General features: G+C 41.9%; 2 protein-coding genes across 19 annotated transcripts in view; one reads left to right on the top strand and one right to left on the bottom strand.

The window, feature by feature from the left end:
• The window catches only part of LOC142391656 (inositol polyphosphate-4-phosphatase type I A-like), a 45410-nt gene extending 42849 nt beyond the window's left edge, over positions 1-2561 (bottom strand). For 15 of the 16 annotated variants that reach the window (XM_075477592.1, XM_075477600.1, XM_075477598.1 and 12 more), the window contains exon 1: positions 2449-2561. The gene's annotated coding sequence lies outside the window, so the exon portion shown is untranslated. Of the gene's footprint in view, positions 1-2126; positions 2332-2448 lie in introns of those variants that run through there. The other variant, XM_075477586.1, reaches the window with a different exon arrangement.
• A 2344-nt stretch (positions 2562-4905) lies between these two features.
• LOC142391655 (sodium/hydrogen exchanger 2-like) lies at positions 4906-13820 on the top strand. 3 transcript variants are annotated; one of them, XM_075477583.1, is made up of 13 exons: positions 4906-5219; positions 5508-5833; positions 6036-6173; positions 7791-8041; positions 10101-10318; positions 10448-10647; positions 10764-10853; positions 10948-11018; positions 11099-11266; positions 11634-11739; positions 12435-12551; positions 12638-12731; positions 12852-13820. In XM_075477583.1, the coding sequence occupies exons 1-13, from the start codon at positions 4931-4933 to the stop codon at positions 13244-13246; spliced, it is 2463 nt and encodes an 820-aa protein (XP_075333698.1). In that variant the 5' UTR covers positions 4906-4930; the 3' UTR covers positions 13247-13820. The 3 variants fall into 3 exon arrangements, with proteins under 3 accessions (XP_075333698.1, XP_075333697.1, XP_075333699.1); XM_075477582.1 differs by having other exon boundaries at positions 12849-13820; XM_075477584.1 differs by having other exon boundaries at positions 5151-5409; positions 12849-13820.
• Positions 13821-16881: the final 3061 nt, after the last annotated feature.

Here is a 16881-nt window from a genome sequence, read left to right as displayed (position 1 = left end):
ACGAAGTCGGGGGATCTGTGCACATATAAGACGCCCATACGTCTCCTCTGAGCAAGTTCGTTTGCACGTGGCAAAGAATAAAAACAACCTCCAGGAGTGCTTCGCAGTTTGTGGAACAAAGAGACAAAGAAAATACAACTCGATTTATTCACTTTTACACCAATAAACGATGAAAAGAGGTATTCTCTAGCTTACATTTAGAGTGTAGTCGATTTGATGCCGACATAAAGAAGAAGGGAAACAGATAAACTGATCAACTGACATGAATATTCAACCATTTTGACAAATGAATGCCCACGATTCTGTGTTCACTGGGAATTCCGCTCATTTGTTCTGATATGCGTCCTTCGGGAGCAACTCGTCGAGCAGAGTGTGGCGGCTTACTCCCCTCGGCGATCAAACACACAGACGAGCGACGAGGCATCGGCAGGCGGCAGACATCTGTTGGTGGCGCACACATGACAAAGACGCCCAGAAACAGAAGAATACGCAGATGAGGATGAATCAACAAGCTTCTGCTGTGCCCTCGGCTCAGAGCTGAGTGGGAGAGTTTGATGAGTCACCATACGTACACACACACACACACACACACACACACACACACACACACACACACACACACACACACACACACACACACACACACACACACAGAGATACGACGGAGATGGAGGAGCACACTAACAACATGGTTCCAAATCAAATCCCAATCCATCAATACAGCACAGAACGACTTAGTAAATGCGACTATCAAACAAATAATCGATTAGCAGATCAACAGGAAACAAACATTCTCTGGTTCCAGCTTACAAAGACGGAAATATCTGCTCCACTTCTTTATCACTCATTGATTTTATGATTTTATTCCCCCCCCCCAGACAGTCCGACGTGATCTGAAACGTGGTCTGTGGCTGTGGGACGCCATCACAGGGATTTTATTACCTCAAGCTCAACCACAAGCCTGTGAATTCTGATCCGAAACAGGCAGAACACAGCAGCGTCCCACCACTTGTCTGCAATAGTCGATTATTCTGAAGGCTTTCGTCCCAAACTGCTTGATTTTTTCAGACTCTCCGTGCTCCTGTTTCTTCTGGGAACGACACCTAACGTCAGAGGACCCAAAGGACAGACCCAGCCCCCCAAACCCCCTAAAAGCCTGTCTTCCTTGGTCGACCTGCACGTTTCCCTTTTGCAACTTTTCCCATTTTGTTTTTTCGGCACAGCTGACGGGGGAACAAAACACATCTTTTGCCACATTTCTGTGTTGAATGACCTCCTCTAAGAGTTTTATACTCCTTCCCTGGGCTACCACCGACAGCTCTCTGGTTGGGGGGGGGGGGGGGGGGGGGGGGGGGGGGGGGGGGGGGGGGGGCATGTGTCCTGTCAATCAGCCGGGTGCAAAAGCTCATTAAAAGCCTGCCAGCGCTCACTTTTAACTGCAGACTCATTTGCATGTCAGACTTGTGCAGGTACTTGAGGTGCGTTTTCCAGAGACAGAATGTTAGGCTGTCAAATCACATAGTTTGCCGTCATATCTGTGATTTGTTGTTCCTCCGAGAGGAGTGATTCCACTTGCCGGGGGTGTTTCTGGAACCAAAACAAACCTTTGACTGAAGCCTGAAAGGCCTCGTTTTCACGCAGCTCGCCGCCGTCCTCCTGAGCAGCATCAGCAGCTCTTCCACGTCAATGTCCAGCTGACCTTGACTCGTGCACGGCGACGAAACTCAAAACCAGTAGGACTGCGGTAAGCCTCGAGGACCACATGTGCGCATCCACAGTCAGCATCCAGACAGGGCACGCGGCACACACGCACACACACACACAAACACAGATGCACACCAACTATGTTTTCGTGTACGTGAGAGAGGACTTCAACATCCACTTAACATAAAAAGCGCCTGCAGCCGTCATGTGGCAATATTTACAGTCACTGTTGGCGACACACGCGCACGCACACACTTTAAGGCTTGCAGGAAAAACGCACCCTTTCCTAATAAAGTTACGTAATACAGGCAGCAGCAGTGTTTCCCTGGGTGAGACCGGCGAGCCGCAATGAAAACACCCCTTGACATAGGCTATTACAATACTTCCCGTTGCAAAGGTTATCCGTGTCTTGTGATACTTACCTCAATTTTACACTTAATACTCTTGCTATAGTTTGTTTGTCCTCAACGGTTCCACTACGCCTAACGTTTTGTCTGATGTGTCCCATTGCTTCTCGTCGTGTTTTATCTGCAGGTTCCACACAAGAAATATCACTTAACTTTGCCCTGCTGTCTGCCAAAACAGTCCCACACCAACTAACCCTCCGTCTGACAACTTGTCGCGAGCAGTATGAACACAGTCAACCCCGCAGTCGTTGGCTCCCTACATGCGATTAAAAAAAACAACAACATCCTGTGCGCTTCGTCATTGGAGTTCAAATTTACCGCAAAAAGTCACCCTTACCGGCTCAGCTGTGCTTCGTGGTAAAATATCCGTTTCGTAGCCAGAGATATAACTGTTGGGGGAAGCGTTTACTCGCCCTTCTTTCTAGATGTAGCAGCAGGAACAGCTTCTGACCACGCCCACTGCGTGCTACAAGAAGGGCGTCATCACGTAGACTCGAGCGCAGCATGAATTTTTTTCACAACGAAAAAAAAGATTGCTGTTGTTTTTTTTTTGTTGTTTTTTTATATTGACGCACATTTACTTAAGTCAGTGAATGGAAAATTAATGAAAATATATATTCTTTTTTTTTTTTTACCCCGCATTGTTTTTGAGTAAAACGTAGTCAACTTAATTTAGTGAAATTTCTTCTTCGTGTACAATTCTTTGGTATTTTACGTGGCTTTCACGTTTTTTTGTTTATTTTTTCAAATCCTTAATGTCACAAAAACTGCATAGACTTAAAATAAAACTATGTAGTTAAACACCATATTTTCTATATTTTTCATTTGATATTTTGTTTAATGAAAAAAAAGTCACACTCAGACTTCAAGTTCCACTTATTCATACATGGTGTAAGAGCCATAAACCAGAAAATATAGAATGTGGAAAAAATATGTACAATTTATAGTTGCAGTTTATATTTTATTTAATTCTTATTTCATGTCATTGTGTAATTACTAATTTCAAGAAAATGATTATTGATATAAAAAAATGTTGGATGACGCTCCCTTAGAGTAACGTAACTGAGAACGTGCAGCCAGTTTAGTCAGAGCTGCGCTAGGCACGGGAGCATATAGTTTTCTTACCGTTTTATTTTCTAAGTAAAGACACCTAAACTTTGAGAACTTGTCATGTCGTTGTTTTAAATTTGATTCAATGATGATTAGTAAAAGGTTGCAGCCTATTTTTACTCATCTGTGTTATTTTAAGCACTTTTCAGGGCTAAGTTTAATGTATCAAGTCAAATAACTCGTCAGAGAAGGATGTTTATACAAAATGTATTTTTTTTTTCACAACTGCATTAGGGGCAAACATACAATTTATTTTTACAGTTAGATAAAAGTGGGTAAAACTGATAATTCACAGATTATTACAGGATTTTGCAGGTTTACGTTAGAAAAAAAAGTATATACATAAAGCCGTTACCTGTCAAATAATGAAATTATGACCAAAGTCTTTTTCTTTTGGTACAAAGAACCCCAAATTTTTTTTTCTTCGTCTCTGAATGTGTTGGAGAGAAAAAGTATTTCAAAAAGGACTGACGTGTTGACGTAATTTGTTAGATATTGGATATATGAGAAAAAAAAGAAAACAGTAGAATGAATGTACAATTATTTTTATTATATCTAACCCTGTTTTTTTATGTATATATAATCCAGCTAGAATGCCTAAAAAAACATATGATCAGTAAACAAAATCAACAGTTGTCATACCCATCAGCTCTTATCAAGAAGTTTAGAGCATTGTATTGTTAAATGTCAACCAGATAACTGTACAATGTCGCATCATGTCACACTCGACAGGCACATTATTGTTCTGTACTTCAGCCCGATTTATTCAAATTACCAAAACTCACAGTTCTAGCTGCAGTCACAATAGCAGGTCAGACTGAAAATGCTACAACGCCTGTAAATTGTTTGCATTCAGTGAGTTTATTTGTTTGATTAATAAGAACCACAAAGATATGCCTACAAATACATAAAGATAAGCAATGCAATGGATACAATAAAGCCTAACCAAAAAGAGGAAGCTTGATTCATGCAGCCAAACCAACAAACAAACTGATATGATTAGCATCGAAGTATCTAGGCAGAACACGCCACGTGTGCTTCTAACTTCATATGTTCGAAAATACACTACAGCTTTATAAACCAGTAAAGTAGGGCATCATTTAAAAAATGTGCTTGAAATTTCAAATTTATGGCTCACTATTTGGTCTTACACATTGATTGGTTTATAGCTAGATTACGAACAAATTATACCGTATTTCTAGCTTCTATCACTGCAAGTACTACCAAAAAAGCCACTTAAATCCCCATTACAGCTATTATGCACTGCACTAAACGTCACTTGTACCACTACAACATGAAAAGCATCATTTCCCCAAACAAATCAGTGCTGCCCTCTACTGCGATCACGTGGGCTTTATGTGGTACTGCAGACACAAGCCATCCAGCCCATAAGATTTTGATTACTTTCTGCTTTGAGCAAATCCTTGCTAAGTCACAGCCATTCATCAGGACCATGTCCATGTTTGTTGAGGTTTATTCAGACACAAACACAGACACAGACAAGTTTCAGCTGATGGCAACAAACCAACAACACAGGGTGGTTGTTTCCTTTTCATGTCGTTTTTGACATGCAGCTCCACCCAGTAGGCAAGGCCTTGATGTGAAGCAGGTTCAGCAACAGTTGAAACCAGATTTTCACCTTAGACAAGTTTTTGGAGTGTTTTGTAATTCTGTTTGGAAGAACTGTTGATGCACACTGAGCAGTTGAAATGGGGACCTCCGTTTTCTCAGTCAGGACAAAGAGCGGAGCCTCCGTGCTTTTTGCAATCGTGCTCTGCTGCTGCTGCGCTGGAGGTAAATGTGAGCTTCAGGAGTCAAACCCTTCAGCACCGACCAACTTGCAAACCGTCAAACCTTACCTCGATGATATCAATAAACCTCAGGCCTACCCTGAGGAGGAGAAGGCCAGTCTTCCTGTGTTCACTATGGACTACCCTCGGATCCAGATCCCCTTTGAGTTCACACTGTGGGTACTGCTGGCGTCCTTTGCCAAAATTGGTATGTCAAGAAATGGATGAATGAGCTGCTTGGGAAAATAAGGTTTGTTTGAGGGTAGTTACCCTGAATGTCACTTTGAATGACGGCAGTTTGGAAAGTCTGGAGGTCTGATCACTCTGATCACTGCTGGCGTCCTTTGCCAAAATTGGTATGTCAAGAAATGGATGAATGAGCTGCTTGGGAAAATAAGGTTTGTTTGAGGGTAGTTACCCTGAATGTCACTTTGAATGACGGCAGTTTGGAAAGTCTGGAGGTCTGATCACTCTTTGCTTCATGTCCTCTCTCTAGGTTTTAACATTTATCAGAAAATAACCATCTGGATCCCGGAGTCATGCCTCCTGATTGCCATCGGCCTTATCGTTGGCGCCATCATGCACTCAGTGAAGGAGGAGCCCCCCGCGGTGCTCGACTCCAACGTCTTCTTCCTCTACATGCTCCCACCCATCATCCTGGACAGCGGCTACTTCATACCCACAAGGCAGTTCTTTGAAAACATAGGCACAGTGCTGTGGTACGCCGTGGTGGGAACTCTGTGGAACAGCATTGGCATCGGACTCTCCCTCTTCGCCATCTGCCAATTTGAAGTGTTTGGAGTGCAGGATATCAACTTGCAGGTCAGTTATCATCATGTAGGACAGCACTGGGGGCTTGTGTATCAGATTTCTCCCGACTAAAAGGCCAAAAATGTCATGAAAACTGAGGAAGCATCTTCCAAAGTCTCACGAAACATCTAACTGAACAGCCTGTGACAGCAGGATTGATTCAAAAGTGTGTATATTTGCACAACCTGATCTTTTCCCAACCATGTTCCTGCAGGAAAACCTACTCTTTGCCTCCATCATCTCTGCTGTGGACCCTGTGGCTGCTCTCAATGTGTTTGATGACATTGGAGTGAATGAGCAGATCTATATAGTCATATTTGGAGAAGGACTCTTCAATGATGCCGTCACTATGGTAAGTGTAAGGGACACAAGCGCCTGTCTTGTTGGGTTTAAATTCCAGAGTGTTAACTAGTGACTAATCCGATATGTCAGATTGTTTGGATGGTGTCAGCATGTCATCGGTACGATCGGCCAAAGAAGACTTTCAAATGAGAAATCGGTCAAACACGATGACCCACACACAGATGAGGTCGAATTTGGCCTGGTTGAGGCGTTTATCTGATAATGGATGAGCCAAGCTTTTTGAAGTAGGATGAGGTCTACAATTTTGTTTGAAAATGTCCCAGAAAGGTTTAGGCCCAAAATACATCTGTGATATGTTCAGAGAATCTAAACCCAGCAGAGCACTTAGATCCAAGGACTCAGGTCAGCTTGTCCAGTCCAGAGTCCAGACTAAACATGGAGAAGCAGCATTTAGCTGTTATGCTGCAAACAAGTGGAACAAACTGCCAGTGGAGATTAAACTTTCACCAAATGTAGTTATTTTTAAATCCAAGTTAAAAACATTTCTTTTCTCATGTGTCTATGCATGAAATCTGCACGATATCTTTGAACTTGTCTTGACTGTTGCTTGTTTTTAAATTCATTTAAATTATTTTATTTGTTTCTCTTTATGTTCTTTTATGTATTTTTAATGCTTCTTCCACTCCCTGCTGCAATGCTTTTATTTTATGTAAAGCACTTCGAATTGTTTGTACATGAAATGTGCTATACAAATAAATTTGATTTGATTTGATATAAGGAGAAACTACAGTTGATGCTTACGTGGCCGAATGAAATCTGTTATGAAAACCTCCAGGCCACCGCAAATGCTTTAAAATACAAAAGAAAGAACCTGGCAAGCTCACATCACGTTACATAACTTAAAGAAGACTTATATACAGTCTGGCTCATCAGCAACACATCCTGTCTGAAGTGCATCTCGGGCTGTACAAATAGCCATCACTAGATATCTTGCAACTTATCTTTTTCCTCAAACATCTGAGAAGATTTATTCTTTTCGCAGTCTAAAATACCCAAATGCAAGTCAAGCTGAATCCTTGGTTCAGTCAAACCACACAGAAGCCAAACTTTCACCGCAACATAAAAGGTTAATTTTACCCTGTGAACCGCCCTGCTCAACAGGATGTCCCCAAGTGAATCCCTGTTTGGCCAGTTCTGCCTTGTTGAAAGTGACACTCAGCCACAGTAACAACTCCTTTGGCCGGGTTTCACCTGAAAGGCAAGTTTCACTCAGGCTGTTGAATTGTTGCCAAGAGAAAAGGACCGAAGAAGCATGTGACAAAATATCACAGAAGCCAGACTGTCAGACAAAACAACAAATTTAAATACAAAATCTCAAACTGTAGCTGAACAGAAGCAAGCTCTTGAGAGACTGAGTAATTTAACCCAGTGACAGATGGGTGACTTTTCTCATTTACAGGTTTTCTTTATTGGTGTGTCACTTAGGATAGTGAGTTTTTGTTCCATAAACTAATCTTAATTATCAGCAAAGCAGCTTTAGAAGCATGCTGAATATGCTATTGAATTTACTCTCCGGAGCATAACTGAGGATTTTTGCAGTGGTGTATAAGAAAATGCCTCATGAACCTCCTCCTCCATTCTGCATGCGTGTCTTCTGTCTCTGCAGGTACTCTACAGCATGTTGGCCTTTGTGGCCGACATGCCGGTGGTCGAGTCCACCGATGTATTCCTGGGAGTGGCTCGGTTCTTCGTGGTGGGGGTGGGAGGCATCTTATTTGGCCTCCTCTTTGGATTCGTGGCTGCCTTCACCTCGAGGTTCACGAGCAGAGTCCGCGAGATCGAGCCCCTCTTCGTCTTCATGTACAGCTACCTGGCGTACCTCGTGGCCGAGCTGTTCGCCATCTCCAGCGTCTTGGCGTAAGTGAAGTGAAAAACACACGTGCTCTCAGCAGAGATGAAAGACTAACTAACCTAATAATGGGGACTGAGTCTGACCTTTTAAGTTTCACCTGAGTGTACACATCCTTCTCCACCTATTACAGGTAGGAAAAAAAACAAAAAACCTTGAAGCAAAACAATTCACACAAACAAAAACCACCATGGCATGTCGCCTCAGTTTTTTTCCTCTCAAAACACTTTGCCTTCCTTTGCCTGATCATTGTGCAACAAACTCGCTCGTCCACATAGTTTTCCGCCCTCCGAATGTGATGGAAGCTCGGAGTGGGATGTGTGGCCTTGTATGTCAACATGATGCACTTGTGTGAGGTGAAAGACAAGACGTCAGGTGCAAACTAAGAAGAAAAGAAGAAGAGAGCTTTTTAAAAAGAAGTGTTGAATACTAGAGGGTTAAGCATTTATTAACCAAAATGATTATTTGGTTGGAAATGCAGCAATGGAAATAGGAATTAACAGCAATAAAGTGTGTGAAGAAAAACAAATTTAAACCTGGATTGGCAAGTGTGAAAAGGAACTCATGAAATAAGGCGGTATGTCAATAAAAAGCAGGGGAGAGCACAGTCTGAAGCTATTTTTTAAAAAGATGGTTGCAGTGGGGAGCTGGTTCCAGCAGAGGGCAGCATTTACACTATTTCACTTTGTTTGGTTTAAACTTTCTGCACCACCAACTGATCAGTTCCTGCAGACCCGAGACACTTTCCAGGCTGATATGAGATATATTAAAGACGATGTTAAGGGTTTAAAATGGAATTCTTTATTTGACTCAACTCCATCGCAAGGATCTAAGAATGGCGATATCTTCTTCTGATGTACGTCGATATTCTGCCAGCATAGCTGGGAACGTTCAACCTCGTCGTTTTGGGGAATATGAAAAGTGGCCAAAGAATTAACCCGTGTGGGAATCCACATGTCCCTCAAGCATGCTATAAGGAAATCATCTGCAAATAACGGCGAAACATCGGTTCATGTCTCGTGAATCTAAAAGAAGATGCTCTCAAAAGCGGCAATAACATGTAAGACGTCACAGTCGTATAATCAGGAAATGGACTCAAATGTTCCCACAACAGCTTATAGTAATTATTGTTAAATAATTTATCATCACATTTTCATGCATTGACAGTTGCTTACAAAATGTTAATAAAGCAAATAAAAGATGTAGCCCCCCCGTGGCCAAAAAGCTCTACATATCAGATTCTATTGCAGCCACATAATGTTAATGAACCTGTATGGAAGCTCAGAGCGGCTTTAGCTGCATTTCGTGATGATAAGTTCATTATTGTGTTCATTTATCTTCTTAGCTTATACCGTTCACTACCGTTGTCATGGGAGTTGGGGAGGATCTGTCCCTGCAAATTTTGTTTGCTGCACTGAGTTTGGTAAATATCTGCTCTTGGGCACAGAAAGCAACATCTGTGGACATGGATTAAAGTTCATCCAACTCCGCCGCCAGCTTTCAGCCGTTCCACCGTTTGTGGGGATGAGAAAAACAAACTTTACGAGGTCAAACAAACAGAATAGACCGAGCCATTATATCGAGAAAACAAACCTTGTTATTTCGAGGTAACAACATAAATGTATCCATTATCACAACAAAACGATCCTTTTTATCTCGGGAAAATGACATAATCAAAACTAGCTTTGTTATCTTGAGATGATGAGATGATTAACTCTTGATCTCAAGATGATGTCGTTGGATAAATAAGAGGGCCAATGTCGGCTTCCATAAACCAGACCTTTCAGCTTTTTTCTTTTTCTTTTTAAACAAACAGCAGATTTTCAATGTTATCGAGAGAAAGTGTTTCATGATTTATGTAAAATAGCCCCTCACAGATTCATCATGTCACACTCTCAGAAGTTATTCTAACAGTTTATTACTTTTAGTGATAAAAATGTACAAATCTAAGTCTTTGTTTTCTATGTTCATTTTAAAATCTGCTTCACAGCCTGTTGAGAAGTGGAAAATGAACTCCTTTCATCTGATAACCAAAAAAAAGTGTCCCCTTTTCCCTCCTTTGTGCAGTATAATAACGTGTGCCATAACCATGAAGTATTACGTGGAGGAGAACGTATCCCAGAGATCCTGCACCACCGTTCGCCACGTGGTCAAGATGCTGGCCACCATCTCCGAAACCCTCATCTTCTTCTTTCTGGGTGTTGTTACCATAACAACTGAACACGAGTGGAACTGGGCCTACGTGCTATTTACTCTGCTGTTTGCCTTCATGTGGAGAGGAATCGGTGAGAGGTTCCATTTATGTTGTGTTCTTGGTGTGAAGAAGACTTTGGAGCCCTCAGAACGCCCTATCCAAGTAATCATCACTTCATCACTTTAATCCGTTCTATATCTTCACCGCTCCTTCTCTGTAGGCATTCTGGTACTGACCCAGATCATCAACCCGTTCCGTACAATCCAGTTCAGTTTAAAGGACCAATTTGGCCTTGCCTACGGAGGCCTGAGAGGGGCAATCTGCTTCGCTCTGGTGTTCACTTTGCCAGATAACATCAACAGAAGGAGCCTGTTTGTCACTGCTTCTATTGCTGTTATCATATTCACCGTTTTCATACAGGTGGGCTGCAAATTCTAACCCTCTGTACATTTTCATACCAGTTTTAGTACTATTTCTACAGAGTCATTACGTTTTCTTTGCTTCAGCAACTGTCACTCTGACCCCTTTCTCTCCAGGGAATCAGCATTCGACCCATCGTGGAGTATATAAACATCAGGAGGACCAACAAAGACCTCAAGACCATCAATGTGGAGATTCACACCAGGGCAAGTTTCGGTTTTTATTCTATCTGTAAAATCCCTCCTTTATTGGCTGCGACTGTGGTCTTTCTAATCATTGTGCGTTGAATGTTTTGTCCAGGTGATGGAGCACTTAGTTTGTGGTGTTGAGGACCTGTGTGGACAATGGAGTCACTACTACTGGAAAGACAAGTACTTCTGTTTTTTCGTGACACAGTCCATCCGCAAGGAGCACAAAGCTTGGACAAAGTTCTAATTATTACATGTGTAAGGTTTAAAAGGTTCAACGATCGCATTCTGAGGCGCATCCTGCTGCGAGACAACAGAGCTGAGTCCAGCATTGTGTCTCTGTACAAAAAGCTGGAGCTGCAAAACGCCATTGAGCTACTGGACACCCCTATGGGAGACCTCAGTGCTAGACGATCTATCATTTCTCTGCAGTAAGTGATCCGTTAAAACCTTCACGTCTACTTTTGCTGGTACTTCAATTAAGGTACAGGGGTAGAAAACATGACAGTGGGGAATAAAGGAAAAACAGTTAGTGATTAGAACTTTGCAAACACTGTATCCCTAAAAGATTAATACCAAATCCAATACAGCAAAGCGACAAAACGGGTTTTCTAAAGAAAATGAAAGAAACTAAAATGTGCAATTTACTGCCATCTGCTGACATTCATGCAAAATCTAATTTGACTGCTGATCACAAAGTTGTTTTCCATTAGAATGAAAGTACCATCCCGTTCTTAGTCCATCTTAATGCCAAAGTCATCAGTCATCCTCTGTTCATTGTGCTCGCCTTCTTGACAGTGATGAGAAAAAGGGGGCGTCTCGACCGAAGAAGAACTTCCTGGCGGCTGATGTGAAAAAAATGCATGACATCCTGTCAAAGAACATGTACAAGATCCGACACAGGGTAACACCGATGCGACACCTGCTTTTCAAGCAGGGATGTGGTTTTATTATTTTAATCTGTGTGCATTTAGCTTGTGTTTGTCCAGATATAGCGGATCATTTCTATTTTGTACTACAGTTTCACCTGAGATTTGAGCATGTGTTTATTAGTTTTCATCTCCAGTACAACCTTAACATGTTTATTTCCCATCCTTAGGGGGAAATGAGACCTAACTGAGGCCACTAAACATTAAATATAGTTAATCTGCTGAAATTCCCTTTGGTGGGAAATTACAAAGCCTCAAATCTACATAAAAGATCTCTGTTTTTAGTGCTGGAATAGTTTAGATTATCCAAATTTTATAAAACGTAATGCTGGCGATAAACTTTTAGCTTGTATTTTACTAAAACTGTCAAGAAATCCTGAACAACACTGTGTTAAATCCATCCCAACGTCATGGAAAAATGTGGCATAGACACGTTTGAACTGCAGTACAAAACGCAATTCCTCAAGAGAGAAAATTGTACAAATGATAGTTTCCCTACACATGTCTCCCTATTGACATTCCACATATCCTGACATGATGATTCCATGATAGAGGAATGAATAAAAATACTTAGTGGAATCAATTCATCTTTTGTCTTTGGTTAAATCTGTTGATGGCTGAAAATGTATAATACAAGCATAACAACAGCTGCGTCCTTATTTTCTTTCAGACGATGGCTTACACCAACAAATACCAATTGCCCGACAACAGCCGAGCCAGGGAGGTACTCATCCGTCGCCATGCGAGCATCAGACGCAGCCTCCGTGCCGGGAGTTTCCGTGAGCAGGTGGAGTTTTTTGGTTGTCATCGAGCTTAACTCGTAACGTGCTGCTTTTTCCATTCGCCTCACCTTTACTCTTTCTCATCTTTTAGCCAGAACACAACATTTCCAAGTCTCAGAAGTACTACTCCCTCCAACCTGGAGGGAATCTGGAGTCCGAATTCCCCCTCAGAAGACGAAATCCCGGTGAGTTTTCTACATGTCCTTTTCATCCTGTTTCGATGAACTTGGTGTTTAACACTGAGTATAAGACCGCAAAAAACAGATGATCATTTTAACACTCAACCACATGTTTTGTGTCAGCAGCTCCGGAGGTGGATCGTCTCCTGCCTGCACGCTCTTCAACCCGCTCGCGAGAGAGAAGGCTGAACACAATCGAGGAACTGGGGAGTCAAGGGGAGTCCCCAGCTGCCTCTGCACATCCCCACACATCATCTGCTGGGATGAGCAGCTTGGATGAAAGCCTCAGGAAAGCACCAGTCGCTGCACCCAGGAGACGCAGCTCACATTGGGCGGGTGAAGATGAAGGTGACATTGGCTCTGAAGATCCAGTAGGAGGGGGGGAACTGGTGCGTCCTCCTCACCTGCCGCCTCCTCGAGGCTGCCGGGCCCCTGAAAACCGGGATCCAAGAGAAAACGAGGCAGGAAACCCACTGCTTCGAAGCTCATCACAGGGGTCCCGAGCTTCGGGAAGGTTTTGACTGAATGAAGCACTCGCTTTGTGTTTTAGCGTCAAGGGAAAAATTCTACTTTGGCAGAGTTGTGATCTGCCGCTTGTGATCACCTAAACGCATTAAGAATATTATTCCCATGGCCCAGGACCTGCAAATAAACAAGAGACCTTCGCTGCCTGGTTACTGATACAGTAATGAGCATCCGTCCAGTTTTACAGTTTACAAGCAAATCAGACTATAAAGTAAATATCGACCTCATCTCACAGCATGGAGCATACCAACAACAGGAGATCTTGTATTGTTTAAAGTTGCCTTGGTGTGGAAAGTACATGATGTAATATGATGAAGTTCATATTTGGTGTATGGAAAGGTTGGTGGAAACCCTAGTCATTTATCAGACTTTGATTTAGGATTGAAAGTCCTGTCTGGGCAACCTACGTACAAATGTTCGTTATTCTGTCTCCAAACATGAGGTCAGTGTGTACAGCGAGACATCTGCCATGAGCCGGGTTTTCATTGCATTTTTGATTCGCACTTTAAGGTAAAGATGAATGAAAACTGTTAAGATCAGAAATAAAAACTGATTCTGTTGCACAATCAATGCTCACAAACGCTCACTTGAGGTAGTTATTACCCATTTCGAACAAGGCGTGATGCCAATCAAGGGGAATAACAAACAACTGACAAGATGAATCTGTTTGTGGTCTGAGCCGAAACACTCCCAGATATAAAGGTCATTCTTAAATAAGAGCACCCCTAATCTTCCTCTTGTGGATCTTCACTGCATTATTTTTCCCCCTCTATCAGATTTGTTATCATGAAGAAAAAACCAAAATCTCTACTTTTATCCTTTGGCAACGCTCCACAGCAGCCGCGGCTATTCAGAGACAACACGGGAAGCCGGACAGCCTCTCCCATTCTCTGGCGAAATTGCTACATCTTCAATGTTAAATTGACGATAAAACAGTTATTCACAAAACACAAGATATGCCCAGTACTGCATTTACTTTCATAACTACAACATGTTGTCCTGTAGCTTAATGAAGTGATTTGTTCTGAAATCGCCGCCGTTCACTGAGGAAATCATGTTATGAAGCCGCCACTAACAGCCAGGCTTCTGAGCCGAGGGCTGCCCGGCTTCAGGAGGGGGCGGGAGAGTCAAGTTTTTTTCTACAATTCTAGGTCATCATTGGCTAAATTGACAAAAACTCATCACTTCCGAGGCTGCTCGGTGTCTCTGGGGGTAGATTTGACGTGGGCGTGTCAATATGAGGGGCTGTGTCGGGATGATTGGAGTTAGTGTTTGTCCATCATGAGAGATGTTGTGGCAGCTGAACCACGCTGAGAAGCACGCTGGAACTTCAGTCCCAAAGCGGATACGAAAGAGACTGGTTGTCTGTGAAAGTGCTGTCGGAGTTTCACTCATTTCCCATCGTTTCCATTTCCATCCTCACACACATACACTTTTGTAAATATTACACTGTAAATAAGAAACGCATCCTTGTTGTTTAGAAGTTTTGTTAATCATATTCCTGTTGTGCATTTGTTTGTCGTGTTAGCTAGTAGTTTTGTCACAATGGCGTAATATGCTCCATCAAACTCTAAGTATTCATTATGACAGGGAAAAATGCTCCTCAGATTCTGATCCAGCCACAGATCCAGCCATTTACGGGCCTTAGATTCGATCATACTTGATTTTGGCCTTGCTGTGTGAATTTTCAAAGTCTATACCTTCTTTCTGTGTATTTGCTGGGCATACTTGTCATACTAGACACAGCTATGTTATAGCTAATTCTTTTTAACTTTGCTATCTTCTGCTTTGGGATGGCACGAGCCACTACAACCCTGAACGCGTAATATGGGCTTCCCCTGTTTTAAAAGTCAGCAGCCGCCACTGCTCCACAGCTTCCTTCCTTTGCTAGCGTGGCTCGCAGTGCAAAGTTGAGAACCGATAACGTTTTCAAGTGTCAACAGCAAAAATCATATGGTCTTAACCGTGTTTGATCTTGTGACTTGTGACAGTTCCAAGTGTCTGGACCGCCCACCATCAAGCATGAACACATCTCATCTGTGGAAATCTTACCTAAATCCTTGTACAATAATCATCGATCCTCGCCTCTTCTGCAGTGGATATCATCTTCTTGCTGACAAAGACTCTTTAATGCTGGCTGGTGGTGGTGGGGGGTGTATTTCATGCTTAAAATAAATGAAGATATTACATATATGGTCACAAAGATAAGATAATGTCACTTGTAAAGAGTGCCGATGCAACACAGTGACTTACTTGACCTTTATGTAGTTTTCACTTTCAAGATTTCTGTGAAATTTTGCCATTCGCATCAGAGAGGTACCTATACTTACTATCACGTTCTCTCTATTTTTATGGTACTGGCTACTATGGCTGCAGATTGTTCACTGGGAGTCTGCAAAGGCAATAAATATTTATGCTTCTACAGTATTTGTATTTATCACAATATAACATTTGAGAAGTGAACTCTGACATATTTTTCCCATAAACTTTCCCATATGAAAGTAAATGCAACATTTCTCCATCTGTGTAACAAATATGCATTTAGAATTTGAGCAATGCCACCACATAGTACCGGGTGGATATCTTGTCATAAAAGAAGAATTGTACAGTTTTGTGTAATCACAAAAGGTTATTGGGCAACGACCTGAGCTTTCGCCAAAGACCACAAACAAAACAATACAATACACCTTTCTTAGCGGAGGTTTAGCATGCGTGTTCAATAGCATTAAATATTGACCAGTTTCCTTTCGTAACTGAATCAATCATGACAGCGGAATGTATGCCACACTGTTTATCGTGAAAGTAAATATGCTAGAAAGGTAAATCCAGTTCTACTTTACAAAAGAGTAAAAAAACAAGCTCTAAAATTTCTTCTTAACCTCTCTCTCTCCTCGTGCCAAGACCCAGACGTTCAGCACCAAAACCCCAAAACATCATTCGGGATGCCTCGTTTGTTTAAATGGGTTAAATTCCGCCAAAAGTGCATATCAAAAGTCCCGTCATTCCAACTCTTTTTTCTCCTATTGTCGGAATGGCGGGATGTATATCTTTTTCATAAACATCCCGCCATTCCGACAATTCCTTTAATAGCCTATTGAAGCCCTTTTTTCACGCTGGCATCATATTGCAATATGAATAATTGCAATTACAGACATCAACGACAGCTCACCTGTTTCGGACGTCCCGGTGCTGCAAATAAAACCAATTTCATATATTAGGCTACCCAAAACATATTGTTATTATTATTCTTATTAGTTTATTAGTTTTAAATCAATAAGTGAACAGTGTTTGTCTATGTTTGTCGCTCCTTTTTGTGTAATAAACTATTTGAATATCATTAATTTGCTTTTGGAGTGCATTTTGAAAATGACCACAGACTCATGACATTGTCAGGATTTTGATTGATTTCAGAATGATGCCTGCTTCATGTCTTCAACATATTTTGTGACTTTAGCTAAGTGTGTGGAACTAAGGACCCAGTAATCAAAGAAAAATATATTTTTATGTATGGGTTGTTAGAGTGGCTGTTTTACACCAAGTAATGATGTTTCCCTTACTTCAAGTAAGTCATTTTAACGCCTAACCCAGTTTTTAATCCCTGACCGTAACCAAATAGTTTGTGATGTGTGAA

This window comes from Odontesthes bonariensis, chromosome 11 (genome assembly GCF_027942865.1).
Source record: "Odontesthes bonariensis isolate fOdoBon6 chromosome 11, fOdoBon6.hap1, whole genome shotgun sequence".
In the NCBI taxonomy this organism is placed as follows: Eukaryota; Metazoa; Chordata; class Actinopteri; order Atheriniformes; family Atherinopsidae; genus Odontesthes; species Odontesthes bonariensis.
The sequence above is the reverse complement of the archived record's forward strand: the minus strand, read 5'-3'. Positions and strand labels throughout refer to the sequence as shown.